This window comes from Eumetopias jubatus, unplaced genomic scaffold (assembly GCF_037043125.1).
Source record: "Eumetopias jubatus isolate StellerSeaLion01/CBP00866 unplaced genomic scaffold, mEumJub1_p1.0 scaffold_3, whole genome shotgun sequence".
NCBI lineage: Eukaryota > Metazoa > Chordata > Mammalia > Carnivora > Otariidae > Eumetopias > Eumetopias jubatus.
Genome location: NW_028274809.1, coordinates 178,640,032 through 178,658,708, shown reverse-complemented (window position 1 = coordinate 178,658,708; position 18,677 = coordinate 178,640,032). Strand labels below are relative to the sequence as shown.

General features: G+C 40.5%; 1 protein-coding gene across 2 annotated transcripts in view; it reads right to left on the bottom strand.

Moving 5' to 3' along the window:
• Positions 1–18,677, bottom strand: part of GPC6 (glypican 6) — a 1,069,763-nt gene that overhangs the window by 93,009 nt on the left and 958,077 nt on the right. For both annotated transcript variants that reach the window (XM_088022217.1, XM_028112064.2), the window contains exon 5: positions 14,804–14,934. In XM_088022217.1, coding sequence (XP_087878343.1) covers positions 14,804–14,934 — 131 coding nt within the window. The remainder of the gene's footprint in view (positions 1–14,803; positions 14,935–18,677) is intronic.

The window sequence follows — 18,677 nt, the reverse complement described above, 5'->3', positions numbered from 1 at the left end:
TGCCTCTTTGGTTAAATTTATTCCTAGGTATCTTATGGTTTTGGGTGCAATTATAAATGGGATCGACTCCTTGATCTGTCTCTTTCTGTCTTGTTGTTGGTGTATAGGAATGCCACTGATTTCTGTGCATTGATTTTATATCCTGCTACTTTACTGAATTCCTGTATGAGTTCTAGCAGTTTTGGGGTGGAGTCTTTTGGGTTTTTGACATACAGTATCATATCATCTGCAAAGAGTGAGAGTTTGACTTCCTCTTTGCCGATTTGGATGCCTTTGATTTCTTTTTGTTGTCTGATTGCCGTGGCTAGGACTTCTAATACTATGTTGAATAGCAGTGGTGATAGTGGACATCCCTGCTGTGTTCCTGACCTTAGGGGAAAAGCTCTTAGCTTTTCATGCTGTACTTTGTCAAATGCTTTTTCTGCATCTATTGAGAGGATCATATGACTCTTGTTCTTTCTTTTGTTAATGTATTGTATCACGTTGATTGATTTGCGGATGTTGAACCAACCTTGCAGTCCAGGGATAAATCCCACTTGGTCATGGTGAATAATCCTTTTAATGTGCTGTTAGATCCTATTGGCTAGTATTTTGGTGAGAATTTTTGCATCCATGTTCATCAAGGATATTGGTCTGTAATTCTCCTTTTTGATGGGGTCTTTGTCTGGTTTGGGGATGAAGGTAATGGTGGCTTCATAAAATGAGTTTGGAAGTTTTCCTTCCATTTCTATTTTTTGGAACAGTTTCAGGAGAATAGGTATTAATTCTTCTTTAAATGTTTGATAGAATTCCCCTGGGAAGCCATCTGGCCCTGGGCTTTTGTTTGTTGGGAGATTTTTGATGACTGCTTCAATTTCCTTAGAGATTATAGGTCGGTTCAGGTTTTCTATTTCTTCCTGGTTCAGATTTGGTGGTTGATACATCTCTAGGAATGCACCCATTTCTTCCAGGTTATCTAATTTGCTGGCATAGAGTTGCTCATAATATGTTCTTATAATTGTTTGTATTTCTTTGGTGTTGGTTGTGATCTCTCCTCTTTCATTCATGATTTTGTTGATTTGGGTCATTTCTCTTTTCTTTTTGATAAGTCTGGCCAGGGGTTTATCAATCTTGTGAATTCTTTCAAAGAACCAGCTCCTAGTTTCGTTGACCTGTTCTACTGTTCTTTTGGTTTCTAGTTCATTGATTTCTGCTCTGATCTTTATTATTTCTCTTCTCCTGCTGGGTTTAGGCTTTATTTGCTGTTCTTTCTCTAGCTCCTTTAGGTGTAGAGTTAGGTTGTGTATTTGAGACCTTTCTTGTTTTTTGAGAAAGGCTTGTATTGCTATATACTTTCCTCTCAGGACTGCCTTTGCTGTATCCCAAAGATTTTGAACAGTTGTGTTTTCATTTTCATTGGTTTCCATGAATTTTTTAATTCTTCTTTAATTTCCTGGTTGACCCATTCATTCTTTAGTAGGATGCTCTTTAGCCTCCATGTATTTGAGTTCTTTCCGACTTTCCTCTTGTGATTGAGTTCTAGTTTCAAAGCATTGTGGTCTGAAAATATGCAGGGAATAATCCCAATCTTTTGGTATCGGTTGAGACCTGATTTGTGACCTAGGATGTGATCAATTCTGGAGAATGTTTCATGGGCACTAGAGAAGAATGTGTATTCTGTTGCTTTGGGATGGAAGGTTCTGAATATGTCTGTGAAGTCCATTTGGTCCAGTGTTTCATTTAAAGTCTTTATTTCCTTGTTGATCTTTTGCTTAGATGATCTGTCCATTTCAGTCAGGGGGGTGTTAAAGTCCCCCACTATTATTGTATTGTTGTCAATGTGTTTCTTTGCTTTTGTTATTAATTGCCTTATATAATTGGCTGCTCCCATGTTAGGGGCATAGATATTTACAATTATTAGATCTTCTTGTTGGATAGACCCTTTAAGTAAGATATTGTGTCCTTCTTCATCTCTTATTACAGTCTTTGTTTTAAAATCTAATTTGTCTGATATAAGAGTTGCCACCCCAGCTTTCTTTTGGTGTCCATTAGCATGGTAAATGGTTTTCCAGCCCCTCACTTTCAATCTGGGGGTGTCTTTGGGTCTAAAATGAGTCTCTTGCAGACAGCATATGGATGGGTCTTGTTTTTTAATCCAATCTGATAGCCTGTGTCTTTTGATTTGGGCATTTAGCCCATTTACATTCAGGGTAATTATTGAAAGATATGAATTTAGTGCCATTGTATTGCTTGTAAGGTGACTGTGACTGTATATTGTCTGTGTTCCTTTCTGATCTATGCTGCTTTTAGGCTCTCTCTTTGCTTAGAGGACCCTTTTCAATATTTCTTGTAGGGCTGGTTTTGTGTTTGCAAATTCCTTTAGTTTTTGTTTGTCCTGGAAGCTTTTTATCTCTCCTTCTATTTTCAATGACAGCCTAGCTGGATATAGTATTCTTGGCTGCATATTTTTCTCGTTTAGTGCTCTGAAGATATCATGCCAGTCCTTTCTGGCCTGCCAGGTCTCTGTGGATAGGTCTGTTGCCAATCTAATGTTTCTACCATTGTAGGTTACATATCTCTTCTCCCGAGCTGCTTTCAGGATTTTCCCTTTGTCTCTGAGACTCGTAAGTTTTACTATTAGATGTCGGGGTGTTGACCTATTTTTATTGATTTTGAGAGGGGTTCTCTGTGCCTCCTGGATTTTGATGGCTGTTTCCTTCCCCACATTAGGGAAGTTCTCTGCTATAATTTGCTCTAATATACCTTCTGCTCCTCTCTCTCTTTCTTCTTCTTCTGGGATCCCGAGTATTCTAATGTTGTTTTGTCTTATTGTATCGCCTATCTCTCGAATTCCGCCCTCGTGATCCTGTAGTTGTTTCTCTCTCTTTTTCTCAGCCTCTTTGTTTTCCATCATTTGGTCTTCTATATCGCTGATTCTCTCTTCTGCCTCATTTATCCTAGCAGTTAGTGCCCCCATTTTTGATTGCACCTCATTCATAGTCTTTTTGATTTCGACTTGGTTAGATTTTAGTTCTTTTATTTCTCCAGAAAACGTTTCTCTAATAATTTCCACGCTTTTTTCAAGCCCAGCTAGTATCTTTAAAGTCATGATTCTGAACTCTAGGTCCGACATTGTATTAATGTCCGTATTGAGTAGGTCCCTGGCAGACGGTACTACCTCTTGTTCTTTTTGCTGAGGTGATTTTTTTCGTCTTGTCATTTTGTCCAGAGAAGAATAGATGAATGAGAGAACAAAATGCTAACAGGTTAACAACGTCCCCAGCAAATATACTCTACACAAATCAGAAAAGACCTGAAACCAGGGGAAAAGAAAGGGAAAGAAAGAAAAAAGAAAGAGAAAAAAAAGAAAAAGAAAAAGATAAAAACAAACAAATACAGAACAAAACAAAAAAAAACAGAATATGATCAAATATGATCAGACTAGTGCATAGATCAGTGCCACACACTAGATTTTGGGTGTATTTTGGTCTGTTAGAAGAAAGTGCCTCCTAAAATTTTAAAGGAAGAAAGACTTATATATGTACAAAATAAGGGTTGATACAATGAAGGGATGGAAGATGACTGTAAAGATGAAAATTATAAAAGATTTTATAAAAGGGATTGATAAGATAAGAAGTTTGAAAAAAGAAAGAAGATTAAAAAAAAGAAAAAGAAAAACAAAAGAAAAAAAAAGGTAGAGAATGTGATCAGGCAGGAGACTAGAACAAAGCCATACACTAGTGATTTAGGGTATATTTTGACCTGTTAGAAGAAACTGTATCTCAAAATTTTAAAGAGAGAACAACTTATATATATATGCCAAAAATAAGGGTAACTACTATGAAGGGATAACATATGACTCTAAAAATGAAAAATAAAAAATGTTTTTTTAAAAAAGGGATTGATAAGATGTTGGTTGAAAAAGGGAAAAAGAAAAATTCAAAAAAACCCCACAAAAAACAGTTAAAAAAATTAACTTCGAAAAACTAATGAATCATACTAAAAAAGCCATGAATTCTATGTGCAGTATTCCCCTAGCGCTGGAGTTCTCCCGTTCTCCTTGATCGGTAAACTTGGTCTTGGCTTGCTGGCTGTTCGTGCTGATCTTCTGGGGGAGGGGCCTGTTGCCGTGGTTCCCAAATGTCTTTGCCGGAGGCGGAATTGCCCCGCCCTTGTCGGTCAGGGCTAAAGCAAGCTGCTCAGGTTTGCTCTCAGGAGCTTTTGTTCCCTGCAAGCTCTGGTACAGCTTTGGAGGACCAGGGTGAAAATGGTGGCCTCCCACTCTCTGCCCGGAGGAGCTGCGAACTTGGGGCCCCACTCCTCAGTGCGCCCCCAGAGAAAAGCAGTCACTCCCGTGTCCCCAGTCTCCCGCCGCACTCCGCGCTCACTCGGCCTGTGACTGAGCGTTTCTATCTCTGGCACCCGACCCCGTGTGGAGTCTCCAAACCCAGCAGATCCCTGCGGTGCGCTCCCGCGCCACTCCTCCCTGGGGAGGAAGGGGAGTCTCCCCAGCTCTGCCGCTTGTTGGGTCCCTGCTGGAGGAGCAGTGGCCCGACTGTCACCCATCACAGTTTATGGCAACCCCGAGCTGCGAGCCCGCGCCTCGGCTCCGTCTCTGCAGCCGGCTTCCCTGCTCTGATACCTGGGAGCTCTGGCGCACTCAGGCACCCCCGGTCTTTCTGTGACCCCGAGGGTCCTGAGACCACACTGTCCTGGGAGGATTCCACCCCCCGCTTAGCCACCGCAGCGACGTGCCTCAGCGGAGCCGACTTCTAAAAGGTCCGATTTTGTGCTCCGCGGCTCTAGCACTTGCCAGAAGCGGCCGACGGAGGCCCCCTCCCCCGCCGTCTATCCTCCCGAATATCGCCTCGGATTCACTTCTCCGCACGTCCTACCTTCCAGTAAGTGGTTGCTTTTCTGTTCAGAGAGTTGTTGCTACTCTCTTCTTCGATCTCCTGTTGAGTTCGTAGGTGTTCGGAATGGTTTGATCCCTATTCAGCCGAATTCCTGAGACCAGACGAAATCCAGGTCTCCTACTCCTCTGCCATCTTGCTCCGCCTCCCTTTATGGATTGATTTTTTTTTTTTTAGAAAACAGGGTTTCATCCTAAAGTCTCAGAACAATCTGCTCTTCTCTTGTGTTCTTTCCTTCTCTCTCCCCCTTCTCCTCTCTCTTCCTCTCTTTTTCTTTGCTCCCTGGCTCATGCTTTTCTTTCCTTAAAGACTGATTACAATGGTCCCTTAGCCAAGTCATCTGGCAAATTCCACATGGGTCCCTGGATGGGCTCAGGGCTCCGTGAAGAGAATTCCAGGTTGCACTGAATCAAGTGAAGTCATCAGTTTCAGCTTTGGCTGCCTTTCACCAGCTTTAATTTTCAAAAGCCAGCTACCATGTCAGTTTTAAGGCTTTAAAAATTTACTCCTGATGCTTACGCAGCTTAGTTCCAGAATATCTGTCAAATGTTTTGCATACGTCTTAAAATTGTTTCTTCAATAAAAGCAAATTTGTTCCCGTTTGCTTGAGAAGATGATTTTTTTTTTCCTTGAAGGGTTTGCTTTCCTTAAACAGCAGAACACCTTGATATTTTTTCCCCAATGGCGAGTAGGGAGGAATTACAAGGAACTGAACAAAGCATATTTTGAATGTGGTAAAAAGAAATCTTAACCTTCTTGGCCTGGCTAAATGATTATCTCATATGCTCTTGTTTATGGGTTTTAAAGCAATTCTTTAAGATCATTTTGCTGAATTCACATGAACGTGTAAATTTCACCAGCCTGGCTCTGTATCATTCATTCAACCTATCATTCAACCAATATTCATTGAGTGTCATTATGGGCAGACACAGGTGCTGGGGATATGCCAACTGGACATGTCCCTGCTCTCAGGGAGGTTCTGACAAGAAGCCTGGCAATTACATCATGATGAATGTGATGGGGACACCCACAAGGGGCAACTAACCAGACTGGAGGGTCAGAGAAGCTTCCTAGAATAGCAGTGGAGTCCTGGAATGGGCTCTTACAGGCTCTCGAGACCACCTGTAAAATCGTCAGGAATTCTGTAAGCCGGTCATTAAACAGTGATTACTAAGTTACAGTGTATAAACTTAAACAAAACATTATATTGAAAACAAAGGTAATATATACTCAAAACTCACTACTTCCTAATTATTTACTCTCATCGAAGCTCTTGAGGTGATTTGTGCCAATTGTATCAGGGGGAAATGTTATATTGTGGCGTGCTACTCCATGTTCAGTGACCTCACGTTGGTAGCTCGAAATCACCACGGTGGGAATATTTAGACAACAGAAATTGGCAAATACTGCACACTAGCATGTTCACTGCATTGAGAGCTGGTTGTGCCAGGACTCACCAGGATCCCACTGAATCTTGCCCCGGAAGTGAAGAAATGGTGCCTGGCAAATGGTGTATATCTGGTGTTCGGTGTGGAGAGGACAGCATGTTCCAGGATGAGGAAACAGCATGGGCAAAAGCATGGAGGTGATAGAGGATGGTTCTTCTGAGCAACAGAGCCAAGGTAATCTTGAATGTCTGGCACATACAGATGTTCTCTTACCTCCTACGTTAAAACGTCTAGTAGGACTCAGGCTCTGTTGGTCTTATTCACTATTACCTCCGCAGCATCTAGTACGGTGCTCGGCAGATAATCAATGCTCAAGAAACATTTGCTTTGATAATCCCAGGCACGGAGAGTGGGGAGGGTGGCCTGAAGGGGGCGGCAGGCTAAGGACAGCATCGTGCAGGGGCTACACCTGGGCTTTCATCTAATGCCAACAGGGAATCCCGGAAAGCTGGTAAGTAAGCAGGGGAGTAATGTGAACATATTTGCATTTTCAGCAATCCCTCTGCTTACAGTGTGCAGGATGGATCAGAGTGTGGCAGAACCAAAGGCAGGGAATTAAATAGGAGGCTATAATCCATGTGGGAGATGGTAAAATTAGGGGAGCTGCTGAGGATGGACTCAAAAGGGATTGAGAAGGACTGTTCAGTGGGGCCTGTCATGGAACAACAACGAGGGAGAAGGAGAACGGGAAGTTTGAGTCAACTGTGCTTCTGGCTAGAAGCAGGTGCAGCGGAAGGGACCCTCGGTGGGACAGCGAGCCCTGGGGAGGGAGGCTTTGGGGGAGGACATGAGTGCAGTTTTCAACAGGCTTATTGGAGGTGTGTGGCAGGCCACGGGATAAACAGGTGTGATCAGGAGAGTAGCCCAGGCTAGGAGAGATTTGGGATGAAAGCTACTCCCGTCACTGTAGCAAAGTCAGGACGCTGGGTCTGAGGAGGTCCCACACTTCTCTGCACAAGAGCTCTTTTTGTCACCCAGCCCCACAAGCCTCATGTTTTAAAGACATATTGTCTACCTAACAGGCTACTTGTATTAATAAAGAAATGATTGATTTTCACTCTGTAAGGCAGCTAAGCTACTTGGCTGGTGTGTTAAGATCTATTCTGGGATAATGAAGTGAAATGGAAGAGATATGCAAAACACATCAGAAGAAGACCGACAGAAAGCCATATAATTCAAAACTTTCTGGCAGAACAGGCTTCTGTAAACACACAAAGGTAGCTCCTCCATGCGTTTAAATGTACGCTGGCTGGGGCAAAGACTCTCCGAATCCAGCAGGATGGCGTCTTCCTGGGCAGAAGGAAGCACTCAGAGCTGGGGTTAACTGTGTGTGTGTGTAAGGCTAGGCGACTGAATTCCTCCAACCCAACCATCGACCATTGGCTGCCCCTGGGAAGCATGACTCTAAGGAAGGAGTTCTCCCGTTAAAGCAGGAGGATGTTGGAAGAAGATATTCAGGTGAGCAAGAGGGTATCTTCCTCTAAGAACACGCTAAATGTTAAAAACTGAATCGAGTTTCAGTCACTTATTCTTGAGTTGGCTTCATTAAGGGTAATCTTCTTGTCTTTTGCCCTGAAGTTAAAGTGAAAGAAAATCTTAAGATAAATCTCCAAAGGTTAAGATAATCAGGAGTTTCCCTTTGTCATCAAAAGGAGGGAAAAAAATATTTTTTAAATCCCTTTTACATGGGAGGAAAGTTAAAACTAGTTTGCTTTGGATGTGTTTCCTATAAATGCATCGTAGGCATTTTTCTCAAACCTTCATTTTGTTTTATAAGAAAAAGGTGTCTCTTTTTTCTTTCTTTTCTTTGTATCTAGCATCTAAAAAAAATCTGGCTCTGTTATCCAGTGATGTCACAAGTAGGAATAGAACAGATTCTGGTTTTCTGTACAGAAATGGAGAAATTAAAGAATAAAAGATGTTTCAGGAGGTCACTGTTTTTTAGTAAAATATTATAAGTAAGAGCTGATGGGCAGAATATAAACTTTGAAATCTGAATAACCAGAGAAGCTATTCTGAGTATTCTGAATCGAGGCATCGTTGAGAACTTGCTCTTTTCTTTTAAAGACAAAGCTAAAGAAGAAATAGAAATAGAACTTTATAAATAGTACAGCCATTTGTTTTTTTCTCAGAAATCAGGCAGAAGGAATGGAACCACTTGTCACAAGCCAATTATTCCTTTAATGTGAGGCTAATGTGATATTAGGCAGAGGCCACTGACATTCCTCTAAAACCTTTTGCTGTGCCTGCACCGGTGGGACCACCAGGTAGGAAGTCGAGTAAGTTGCTGACAGCCTCTATCCAACTCGACTATTCCTTCGAGCCGCCTTCCTTCTGAAGGCTTTGTTCGTTAGCCATCTCTTGAGTGTCACGCCATGCCACTTCCAGGCCATGCAGAAATATGTGTCCCTTTCCAGGTGATTTACTGCCACTGAAAATAACCCTGAGCATGAGTGCCTTCAAGTGCAGGTGTGTATATCACCCAATTGCTCTTCTGATCTGAGATGCTAAAGGTAAGCTCGCAGACCATCGTGGATGAGGCAAAAACCATAGAGCCAGTCAATGTTCTTTAGGATTCACACATCATAGACATTTTAACAACAGCAATTAAAATATTTCACTTGTACGAGTGGGTTGGATTGGATATATTCCATAGCTAAGCATTTTACATGGATGGTATTATTTTACTCTCAAACGACCCTATGAGTAGGTACTACTAGCATCCTCATTTTTTCAGGTGAGTTAACTGTGTTTGGACAGATAATTTGCCCCAAGTCCCACAACTAGTAAAAACCAGATCCAAGGTCTGTCTGATGTCAAACTCTGATCTTATAACCTTTATGTTATTGTAAAGAATCCCAGGCTGACTTCAAGTATATTTTAAGGTATTTTCTGTTTTTTATTGTTGAAGTCTCTCTGGCATTATACTTTCATGTTCCAAATTCAACTCAGCAAAATATACTCTTTCTTCCATGTGTAAAAACATGTTAGGATGGCCTTCTGTAGAATGCAAGCACAAGTAAGATGTAACTCCTGTCCTCAAATAATTTATAATCTTGGGAAGGAGAAGGGAAGTATGCAAATAACCACAACACAAGAAATAACATGCTTACTGCCTTAAGAAGGGCATGCATAACCTAGGAACTCAAAGTAAAGACAAATACTACTGGAATAAAAATATATTTATTTGAACTAAATTCTAAACAATGTCTTTGTATCTGAAAGGAGATATTTTCTACATGCAAATTCCCAAGATATCACTTATGCCTGAATGTTTTGAAAGAAAAAAGATCCAGAGAAGAGAAAAATATGTGGATGTTAGAAAAGGAAACCTAACCAGTAGTGAAGAGATAATGTTCACAATACTGTTAACTGTTTAGAACTGGAAAAGCACATTTCAAAGAACCCTTCATTTTACAGATGAGGAGACTAAGACCCACTAGCTAGAAGCAGATATTATTACATTCTCTTTTCCATCCTCTTAGGATTTTTTCTTTTCTTTTTCTTTCCGCCCCCCCCCCCCATCTTCATTAATACTATAGATTCAGAAAGAATTGTCTGGAGAAAATTAAGTACCTGGAGGCCACCCTACTCTTCCATAATGGGTTCTACCCTCGTCTGTAATAAGTATTAATTGAATGGATGGTTTCAATTGGAATTTAATAAGTCTTCCTTCTTAATTTAGATTATATCTGACAAACCAATCTTTTCCTGGATTAGGTTTGAAATTATTCCTAATACAGTTAAATCATATCGAGTGAGATCAGTTTCATCTTCCCTGATAGGATAAGAAGGAGACTATCAACACATCTGAATTTCACAGGCAGAGACTCAGCAAGTTTTGCTCTCTCTTCTCTTGGGGAATTTCCATACACCTGCAAAGTTCTTTGACTTGGGTGGGTAACGAAAGTGGTAGAATATTGAGGGCGTTTTCTTGTGTGTGACGAAGATTGGAAGCTGGTGAATGTAATAAGCTTTGCTGGGGCTTGAAGAATGAACAGCACTTGTTTCTCATCAGAACATTTCCTGTGGTGTGTTTTAGGCGATAGCCCTCCCTTAGAAGGCTGGGTCCTCCAGTGCTGAAGTACATGTGGACTAGGTGGGAAGATATTTATTGAGGGAAGAGTGGCATGCTGGGAAAGTCTTTTTCTTTGGATCAGATCATTCGTAGGGGTCATCCCAAGTCTGCCCCTTGTTAGTTGCCTGACCCCAGGAAGGCTACTCAATTCTTGTAAATTTAACATTCTTTACCTATAAAATCAGGAAATGGATGCTCTACAAGATTGCAGCAGGGGTTTGGAATAAATATATAAAACATCTAGAAAGAGACTGACATGGGGCCAAGGATCTGTTTTGTCTTCTACTGTACTCCGCATGCCTGGTACACGATAGGGTATTTGCTGAATGAATATACTAGGTGCTTAATTACTGGTGGCCATGATGATTATCATTGTTACTAGGGGATTATTTGTCCAAAGTCTTAATGTGCTTTTGTTTCCAGTCCTTAAAAATGTGTACATACACATATATAATGATATATGTAATATATATTAGATAACATATAATATCATGTTATACAAAGAATACACAAACCAAGAGTTTGAAATAAGTGCCATAATGTTATTACCAAAATTTTATAACCTGATTATACAACTCGGCATAGCCAATGTATTTTTTTTTAAGTTTATTTATTTAAATGATCTCTATACCCAATACAAGGCTCCAACTCAAGACCCTGAGATCAGGAGTCTCATGTTCTTCCGACTGAGCCAGCCAGGCACCCCTAGCCAATGTATTTTTTGGAAGGAATGTCAGTATCCCTTACAACTAACAGTTTAGCTGTGAGCTAAATAGGAGAGGAAAAAGGATCTGATAATATGTATAAAAACAGCCCTAAGACAAGATTGGAGCAGTAGCATACTCGGTGGGAACAGATCTTTTCATTGGTGGGTAAATCCCACTAAATCAGGATCAGTGACTAGGTATAAAAAAATGAGCTGTTCTCCCCTGCAGATCTGATGAGAACCTATGGCATTAGAGGAGGGGAATTTCGTATCTGAAACCGTAGTGTGTTCATCTTCTGCCTTCACATAGAGAGAGGGAGATGAAAGTAACTTTTATACTTTCTACTACTAAAATTTCAGGAAAGGTTGGAAGCAATGAGGTTTGATAAGAGAATGATTTCATTAGAATTGGGCATGGTGGGAAGCAGTAGGTAGAGTTATGAAGGGAATCGGACAGAAAGACAGACAACTGGAGTCCTTTTGGCTTTGCCACCCTGTTTCCTCAGCTGCTCATGAAGGTTTTACTGAAAGCCTTTGAACTTTCTCCTAATACTTGATCTATTCAGCAAATATTTACTGAACTCCGCCCTGGGTGAGACTGGCTTCGGAGGCACCCTCACTGTTATAATGCAGTGATCTGGCAACGTGGGTCCTGTCATCAGAACCCTCCTTTATGCACTCTTTATGCACCATGAGTCCCCTGTACGTTACTTAACCTTTCTAAGCCTTGGTTTCCTTATCTGGAAAATAAGGGGGAAGTTCTAGCTCATTACAAATATTGTTACAAATATTACATAATATAAACCACGTATAGCACAGTGTAGTCCTTTGAAGTAAGCATTCAGCATATGATCTAACAGTTATAAACACCGTTGCTTTTCTGAAAAAGGATCTGTAATGACTGCTAACAGCAACCGGTGTAATAAGGTAAATGACTGTCCGAGGAGAAATTGCCAATCATGTACTGGAATAAAACGTCATTTTAATTTGTAGGCTTTACAACTCTCAGGATGTCTGCCCACCCCCCACCCCCCACCCCCCACCCTCCACCCCTACCCTCAATTAGGAAATAACTTCTGGCCTCACTCAAAGCCTTATCAGAATTTAAGGAAGCCTCATTATGCAAATATTCCAGCCAAAGTGGACATCTAGAACTCCTAATTCAGTGAGACTGTTTATCAGTGGTGACTGAGGGTTCCCTTGAAAAAGGAAAAATATATGGGGCACCTGGGGGGCTCAGTCATTTAAGCATCTGACTCTTGATCTCAGCTCAGGTCTTGATCTCAGGGTCGTGCGTTTAAGCCCCGAGTCGGGCTCCACGCTAGGCATGGAACCTACTCAAAAAAAGAGGGGCGGGGGGATACAATCCTCTAGTTCTTAGCAAGAAAGTAGATTCTAGACTTTAGTTCATGTATAATTTCATGGATGTGGCTTATATGGAAAATGAAAATTACCTATTTCCAAATTCCACGCAAATTCTACGCAATAAAGCCTCTTGCAGAATACCCATTCTATCAGCAAATCCTATTGGTTTTTCCTGCTAAATGTATCCAAATTCCAACCACCTGTTGCCTCTCTGCTATGTTCGAGGCTGGCTTTGGTCCTTCCTCAAAGCCTCTTCCACATTGCAGCCTGTGTCCCATCCTTCCGTCCTGCAGAGCCTGGCTGCTCTCCTCTCCCTCCTTCCTTAACTCACTCCCCTTTGCCCTGTGTCAAGACTACCGGATATGCTTTTTTTGTTTCTAGCTCATTTGACATTTTTTGTCCTGTTATTTTATGACCTGCTATACAATATCCTCTCACGTGAGTGTACCCTTCCTTACATGCCCTATATTATTTCTACTCTTGATTTTTGACATTTCTTACAAAGAAATGTGTCTTTTTAAAAAGCACATTCCTTATTAACAACCCTCCTATTATAATGTAGTTGGACAAATTCCACAAAAATGTCTCATCCACATTCTGGTAATAGAGAGAGTCCATCTGACCTCTTAGAGAATTTTTAATAGAATAACTCGAACACGTATGTACGTGCTCCAGTGGAGATCCTTCTAAGAAGTGTGTGGTGGTCTCAAACCACTTTTGTCCGAGTGCTTCTTACACCTTCTTCTCTAGGGCTGTTTTGTATATCAGCAACCCGAGCACCTGGTTACTTGAGCACTGCTGGGTTAGTGGCCTCTTAAAACAACATGAATCTGTGTCTAGGCAACAGATTTGAGAGGAATAAATGATTGCTATTTTTTCCCAGGAAAGGAAGAAAATAGCTTTTTGTGGAACCCCCAAATGTGCTATTTCCCCAATGGGTGGTGGTAATTTGAGGCATCCTCCTTTACACAGGCTACCCCAAGCTCATTAAAATCCAGAGCTAGGCCTGTAAGACTCTTGGCCTGTCCGTCTCACAATGAGAGAGAAAGCGACCCAGGCCAGATTCTTTCTTACCCTACTTCCTACCAGTTCACCCCGAAAAGCCCCAAACTGGTTTGATTCAGACTCAGCTGTGGAAACCCAGTCTGATTCCATGGCTCTCTTTCTGCTGTAATTCCCACCCCCCCTTCACACATCCCCTCCTCCTTGATTATATCTGAAATCTCTTTCGCAAAGGATTTTAAAAATCGAAGAGAGCTAAGCATGCATCTCTCTGCCTGACATATTTTTGTGTGAATGACTTTCAATTAAAATACAATCACTCAGTCACCAACCAGGTTTAAAGGACTGATATAGATTTGGTTAGTGTGTCGTGACAGGGAGACCACTAAAAAGAACAATAAGGGCTTTGTGCAGTTATCCTGGTGGGCAAACGGGGCAATGAAGAACAGCCAGGAGACCCTTGGCAAACGTCTCAATTTTGCCTAAGGCAGGTCCTGTTTATCTTTAACTGAGTGGGGGACAAATAAAATGGGGCACCTGGTATTTGTGTTCTGCAGCTGCAATCTCAGAAGCTCTGTCTCATATGATTTATGAAAATGTACATTTCTTTTTTTTTTTTTAAGATTTTATTTATTTGACAGAGAGAGACACAGCGAGAGAGGGAACACAAGCTCGGAGAGGGAGAGAGGGAGAAGCAGGCCTCCCGCCGAGCAAGGAGCCCGATGCGGGGCTCGAACCCAGGACCCTGGGATCATGACCTGAGCCGAAGGCAGACGCTTAACGACTGAGCCACCCAGGCGCCCCCATTTCTTTTTTTAATGTGTGCTTGACTTCATACAAAGGAGCATTTTCCCCTGAAGATTCATTAATGAAGGTTACGCCATAGTCTTAAAAAAGAAAGTCAGATGAAATGTTTAATTATTTACGATTGAACATATAGAACATTTGCCTGGTTTGCACAGCTAAAGATACAATTAGAAGTTCCTAGAGAGAGAACGGATTGAGGGTGTGCAGAAATTTCAAACATATAAGAAAGAAAATTTCCCCCAAATTGCTCACAAATGTGAGGGATTAGTCAGTCTACCTGGGGCTCTCTGAAATTCCATGATTGAGTAGCTGAGAACGAAAAGATTGCTTCCTTTCTCAATGCCATTTTGTTGGACATTTTTAATGAGGTAGCAAATTTGCAGCTCAATAGGAAAAGCTCTCCGACAATGCTTTAGAATTTATAATCCCAGCCGACATATCTAGTTACTTCATTTTTAGATGACTGCACTTTCCTTACTCGTAGAAATATGACTAATGCAAATACCTTTGCAGACACCTGCATGCTGTTTTCCTGCATGTTCATAATGGCTTCGGAGATCTTGACATCTATTGGGTCCATGACAGACTCAATGTTGAATGGTCCTTCCAGTCGCTCTGCCACCAAGAGCATCGCATCTGTTAAAATACAGGAGCATGATTTATATGAGGACGGAGGGCTCCAGGTTGTTAACCTGTGCTTAAACAGTTCCAACACAACCGGTTGAAAAATAACCATTCACTCAAAATTTTTATTTGCTTTTATACAATCTGAAATGGGATGGATGACTAAATATCAAAGCAGTATTTCATTTTATTTCATTTAAAGATTTAAAATTATTTTACATATATAAAACCAGGCTAAACGTGAGAAAATTAGTTCATGTTAAGATTGTTGAGTGTCTCTAACTATCCCGCGTGAAGTTAAACCGAAAGAACAAAAATAAAAACAAAACAATATTAGGGCAAGGATCAGCTACATTTCAAAAATGGAGTCTAGTCTCTTTTCTTCTGGAGGGTGAGGAAAATTGAGAATGTTGGAGAAGAAGTGCTAACGTGTGGATTTGGGTGCACAAATGTCGAGACCCTACACAAACCTATTTACGATAGGTGCAGCACTTCTAAGATTTCCCAAGAACAGATGTTGTGCCCTTCCGTTTTATACCTTCAGCTTCCTTTGGGGATAGAGACACATCTCTTACTTGCTTTTGTATATTGAAGGCTTATTATGGTAGCTATCACATTGTAAACCCTCAAAAAATGTTCATGACATGAAATTGTGCTGAATTGAATTGAAGTCTTGCTTGGGAAGCTTTAGTTTTCCGGAGGAGATGGTCATAGTGATATGCTGGCAGGAGCTCTGCCCGAGGAGCTGGTAGTGCCGAGTTCTTGTCCTTGCTCCAACACTAAGTGGCAGGATGCCTATGGGGAAAAACCTCTGAGCTTATCTGGCCTCAGACTGGTGAAGTGTATAAAAGGGACTGCTGATGAGGAGTCTCTCAGCGTCTATGGCGAGGGGCATTTGCTCTAGGGGCTCACTTCTGTCTTTAGTACTCAGGGCACAGTTGGTAACCTGCTTCCATTAGGATTGTCAAATAGAACTTTCTGTGATGATGATAATGGGGCTATTGAAACTTAAAATGTGGCTAGAGTGACTGAAGAATTAAACTGTTAATAAATTGGTTAGCTTTTAATTAATTTAAATATAATTTTTAAAAAGATTTTATTTATTTATTTGACAGAGAGAGAGAGAGCACCACGAGCAGACGGGAGGGGCCGAGGCAGAAGCAGATTCCCCGCTAACAGGGAACCTGATGCAGAACTCGATCCCAGGACGGATCATGACCCGAGCAGAAGGCAGATGCTTAACTGACTGAGCTGCCCAGGTGCCCTAATTTAAATATAATTTTAAATATTTACTTGAGACTAGTGGCTGCCATATTAGACAGAGCAGCCTAGACTTCTAACATATAGATTCCAATCTTAGATTTCAAATTTTTCAATTGTTAAAGCTCTTGGGAGCCAATCATAAAACACTTTCCTTCTTTCACAATAATACATGTTTATTATCAAACACTTACAAAATACAGAAAAAAACCCCAACAACAAAGGAGAGAAATACACCCATAATGCCACTTCCCAGAATAATACCCAGAATAGTTTGTATATGCCTTGCTTTTTTTCTTCTATGCATACATATTTTAAGCATGCAACTGGAAATATACCATCCATATATCATATAATTTGCTTTCTAAATATATTATTGTTAAATGCTTTTTATAGTAGTTATTTTATAGTATTAGTATGAAGAAACCAAACTTTATTTTTATTACATATCCAACTATGCATGCTCAATCAAAGCCCAACATCAAAATCTTTTCAGGGTTATAAGTAGTTATGAATTAGGCAGATTAGAAACCTTTTAAGAGAGACAAATACTTGTAAGAAGGATACAGTACTCTCTGGGAAGCAAAGATTCACATTTCTAAAGAGCACTAGGTTTTGTGAACAACAGCTTTAACACTACCCACTGGCTTTCTGCGCCAGATCCCAGAACCGAGTCTCTGCTCTACCCGGGACTAATAACCCCAGAGTGAATGCATGCAGGGAGGTCCCTCTATTCCACATGTGTCCTCACCCCCGGTACTCTGTCCCATAGAATTCTTATTACGGGAAAGTTTTGAGTGTGAACAGACTCACAAAGAACCCCTAACAACAAATTTTCTGATTTTTTTCGTTAGATAATGCAGACTTATCTGTGTACCTCACAGCAGGATCTTACAACAAAAGTAACGATTTCTCTGCATCTTACTGACCTAATTATCTGGCAGTGTGGATGGAGGATGCACATTGAGGGGTTGTAGTATTTTGATATTAAAGATGTTTTTCCCTTGAAGGTTTTAAAAGGTGCCTAACTATTGTCTGAAAGCTGATCTATTCCTTTTATGTTTCGATATGTGTTTTGTGTGTTTATTAAAAATAATCCCCTTTACCGTTAGACTTTCCAACAGGTTTTTTTGATGACGATTAATTATGATGAATGAGCAAGTTTCTCTAGATGGGTGCATTCTGCTAGAAGAATCAAGAAACCTTGTACAGGAAAAAGAATTGGCCCGATGGATTTATTCAGCAAATGCACTTAAGAAACCGAAACTATGGGATCCTTAACTTTGTGTTTTACATACGTATTTGCATAAATCATAATACAAAGAGTACTGGTCTGTTGTGGTATATTCATCCGACATGAATGGGCTGACTTAAGGCAGTGAGTGATACCTTTGGCTCTCTGGGAAGTCTGAGAGCCACTGTGCTCTAGGTAGTAAGGACAAGTGTTTGCATTGGATGCTAAGGACTTACTGTAGTGTCACAATTTGAAATTATGGGGTCCTATCATAAAGCAGGTAGGTTTCTCTTTGGTGATTTCAGTCATTGTGTTCCCGGCTCTTTCCCCACCATAGTGCTGGCCTGTTAGGTTTTTGGGTTTGCAAATGCATCTCCTCTTTTTAGACTCTAATCACGGTAAAAGTGCTCAGGACGAGCCTCTCCAGATCACTTGCCTATGTGGCCTTGGAAAAAGGCAGTCCGATTGATGATCCTGCATATTAAACATAACCAAATGGTCACATTTACTCAAATTGCTTGCTCCTGTATTTACATTCTTTTTTCTTCTTTTTAAAAGATTATTTATTTATATATTTGAGAGAGAGAAAGAGAGAGGGGCAGAGAGAGAAGGAGAAGCAGACTCCCTGCTGAGCAGGGAGCCCGATGCGATGCTCTGTCCCAGGACCCCAGGATCACGACCTGAGTGGAAGGCAGGCGCTTAACCTACTGAGCCACCCAGGCACCCCATGTATTTCCATTCTTTATCTCAATTCATTTACTTTGTTATAAAAACTAATTTAAGATGATACATTTTTGATATAGGTAGATATCTATTTATTTTTCTTTTAATTTAGATCAGCTGTCAGAATATGCTACTTTAAGCTGTTATGTGCTTTAGGCTATTACTAATTTTATATATATATGTAAGTAATATATATATATACACACACATTAGTTTATATATAATGTATACTAGTTTATATATATATTATATATTATTTATATATAAACTAGTGATCATTTTTCAATATATATGTATCAAATCATTATGTTGTACACCTTATAAATATATATATGAACTAGTATATATATACATACACTAATTATATACATATAATTACTTTACTAAGTAAATTAAATTCTCCTTTGAAGACTCAAAAGCCAATGTGGATTGGCTCAAAACCTCGGAATCATCATTAAGAGTAGTAATGTGCATATAGTTAAAGATACTGTATTCTACACCTAAAAATTTGTTAAGAGGGTAGATTTTATGTTATAAT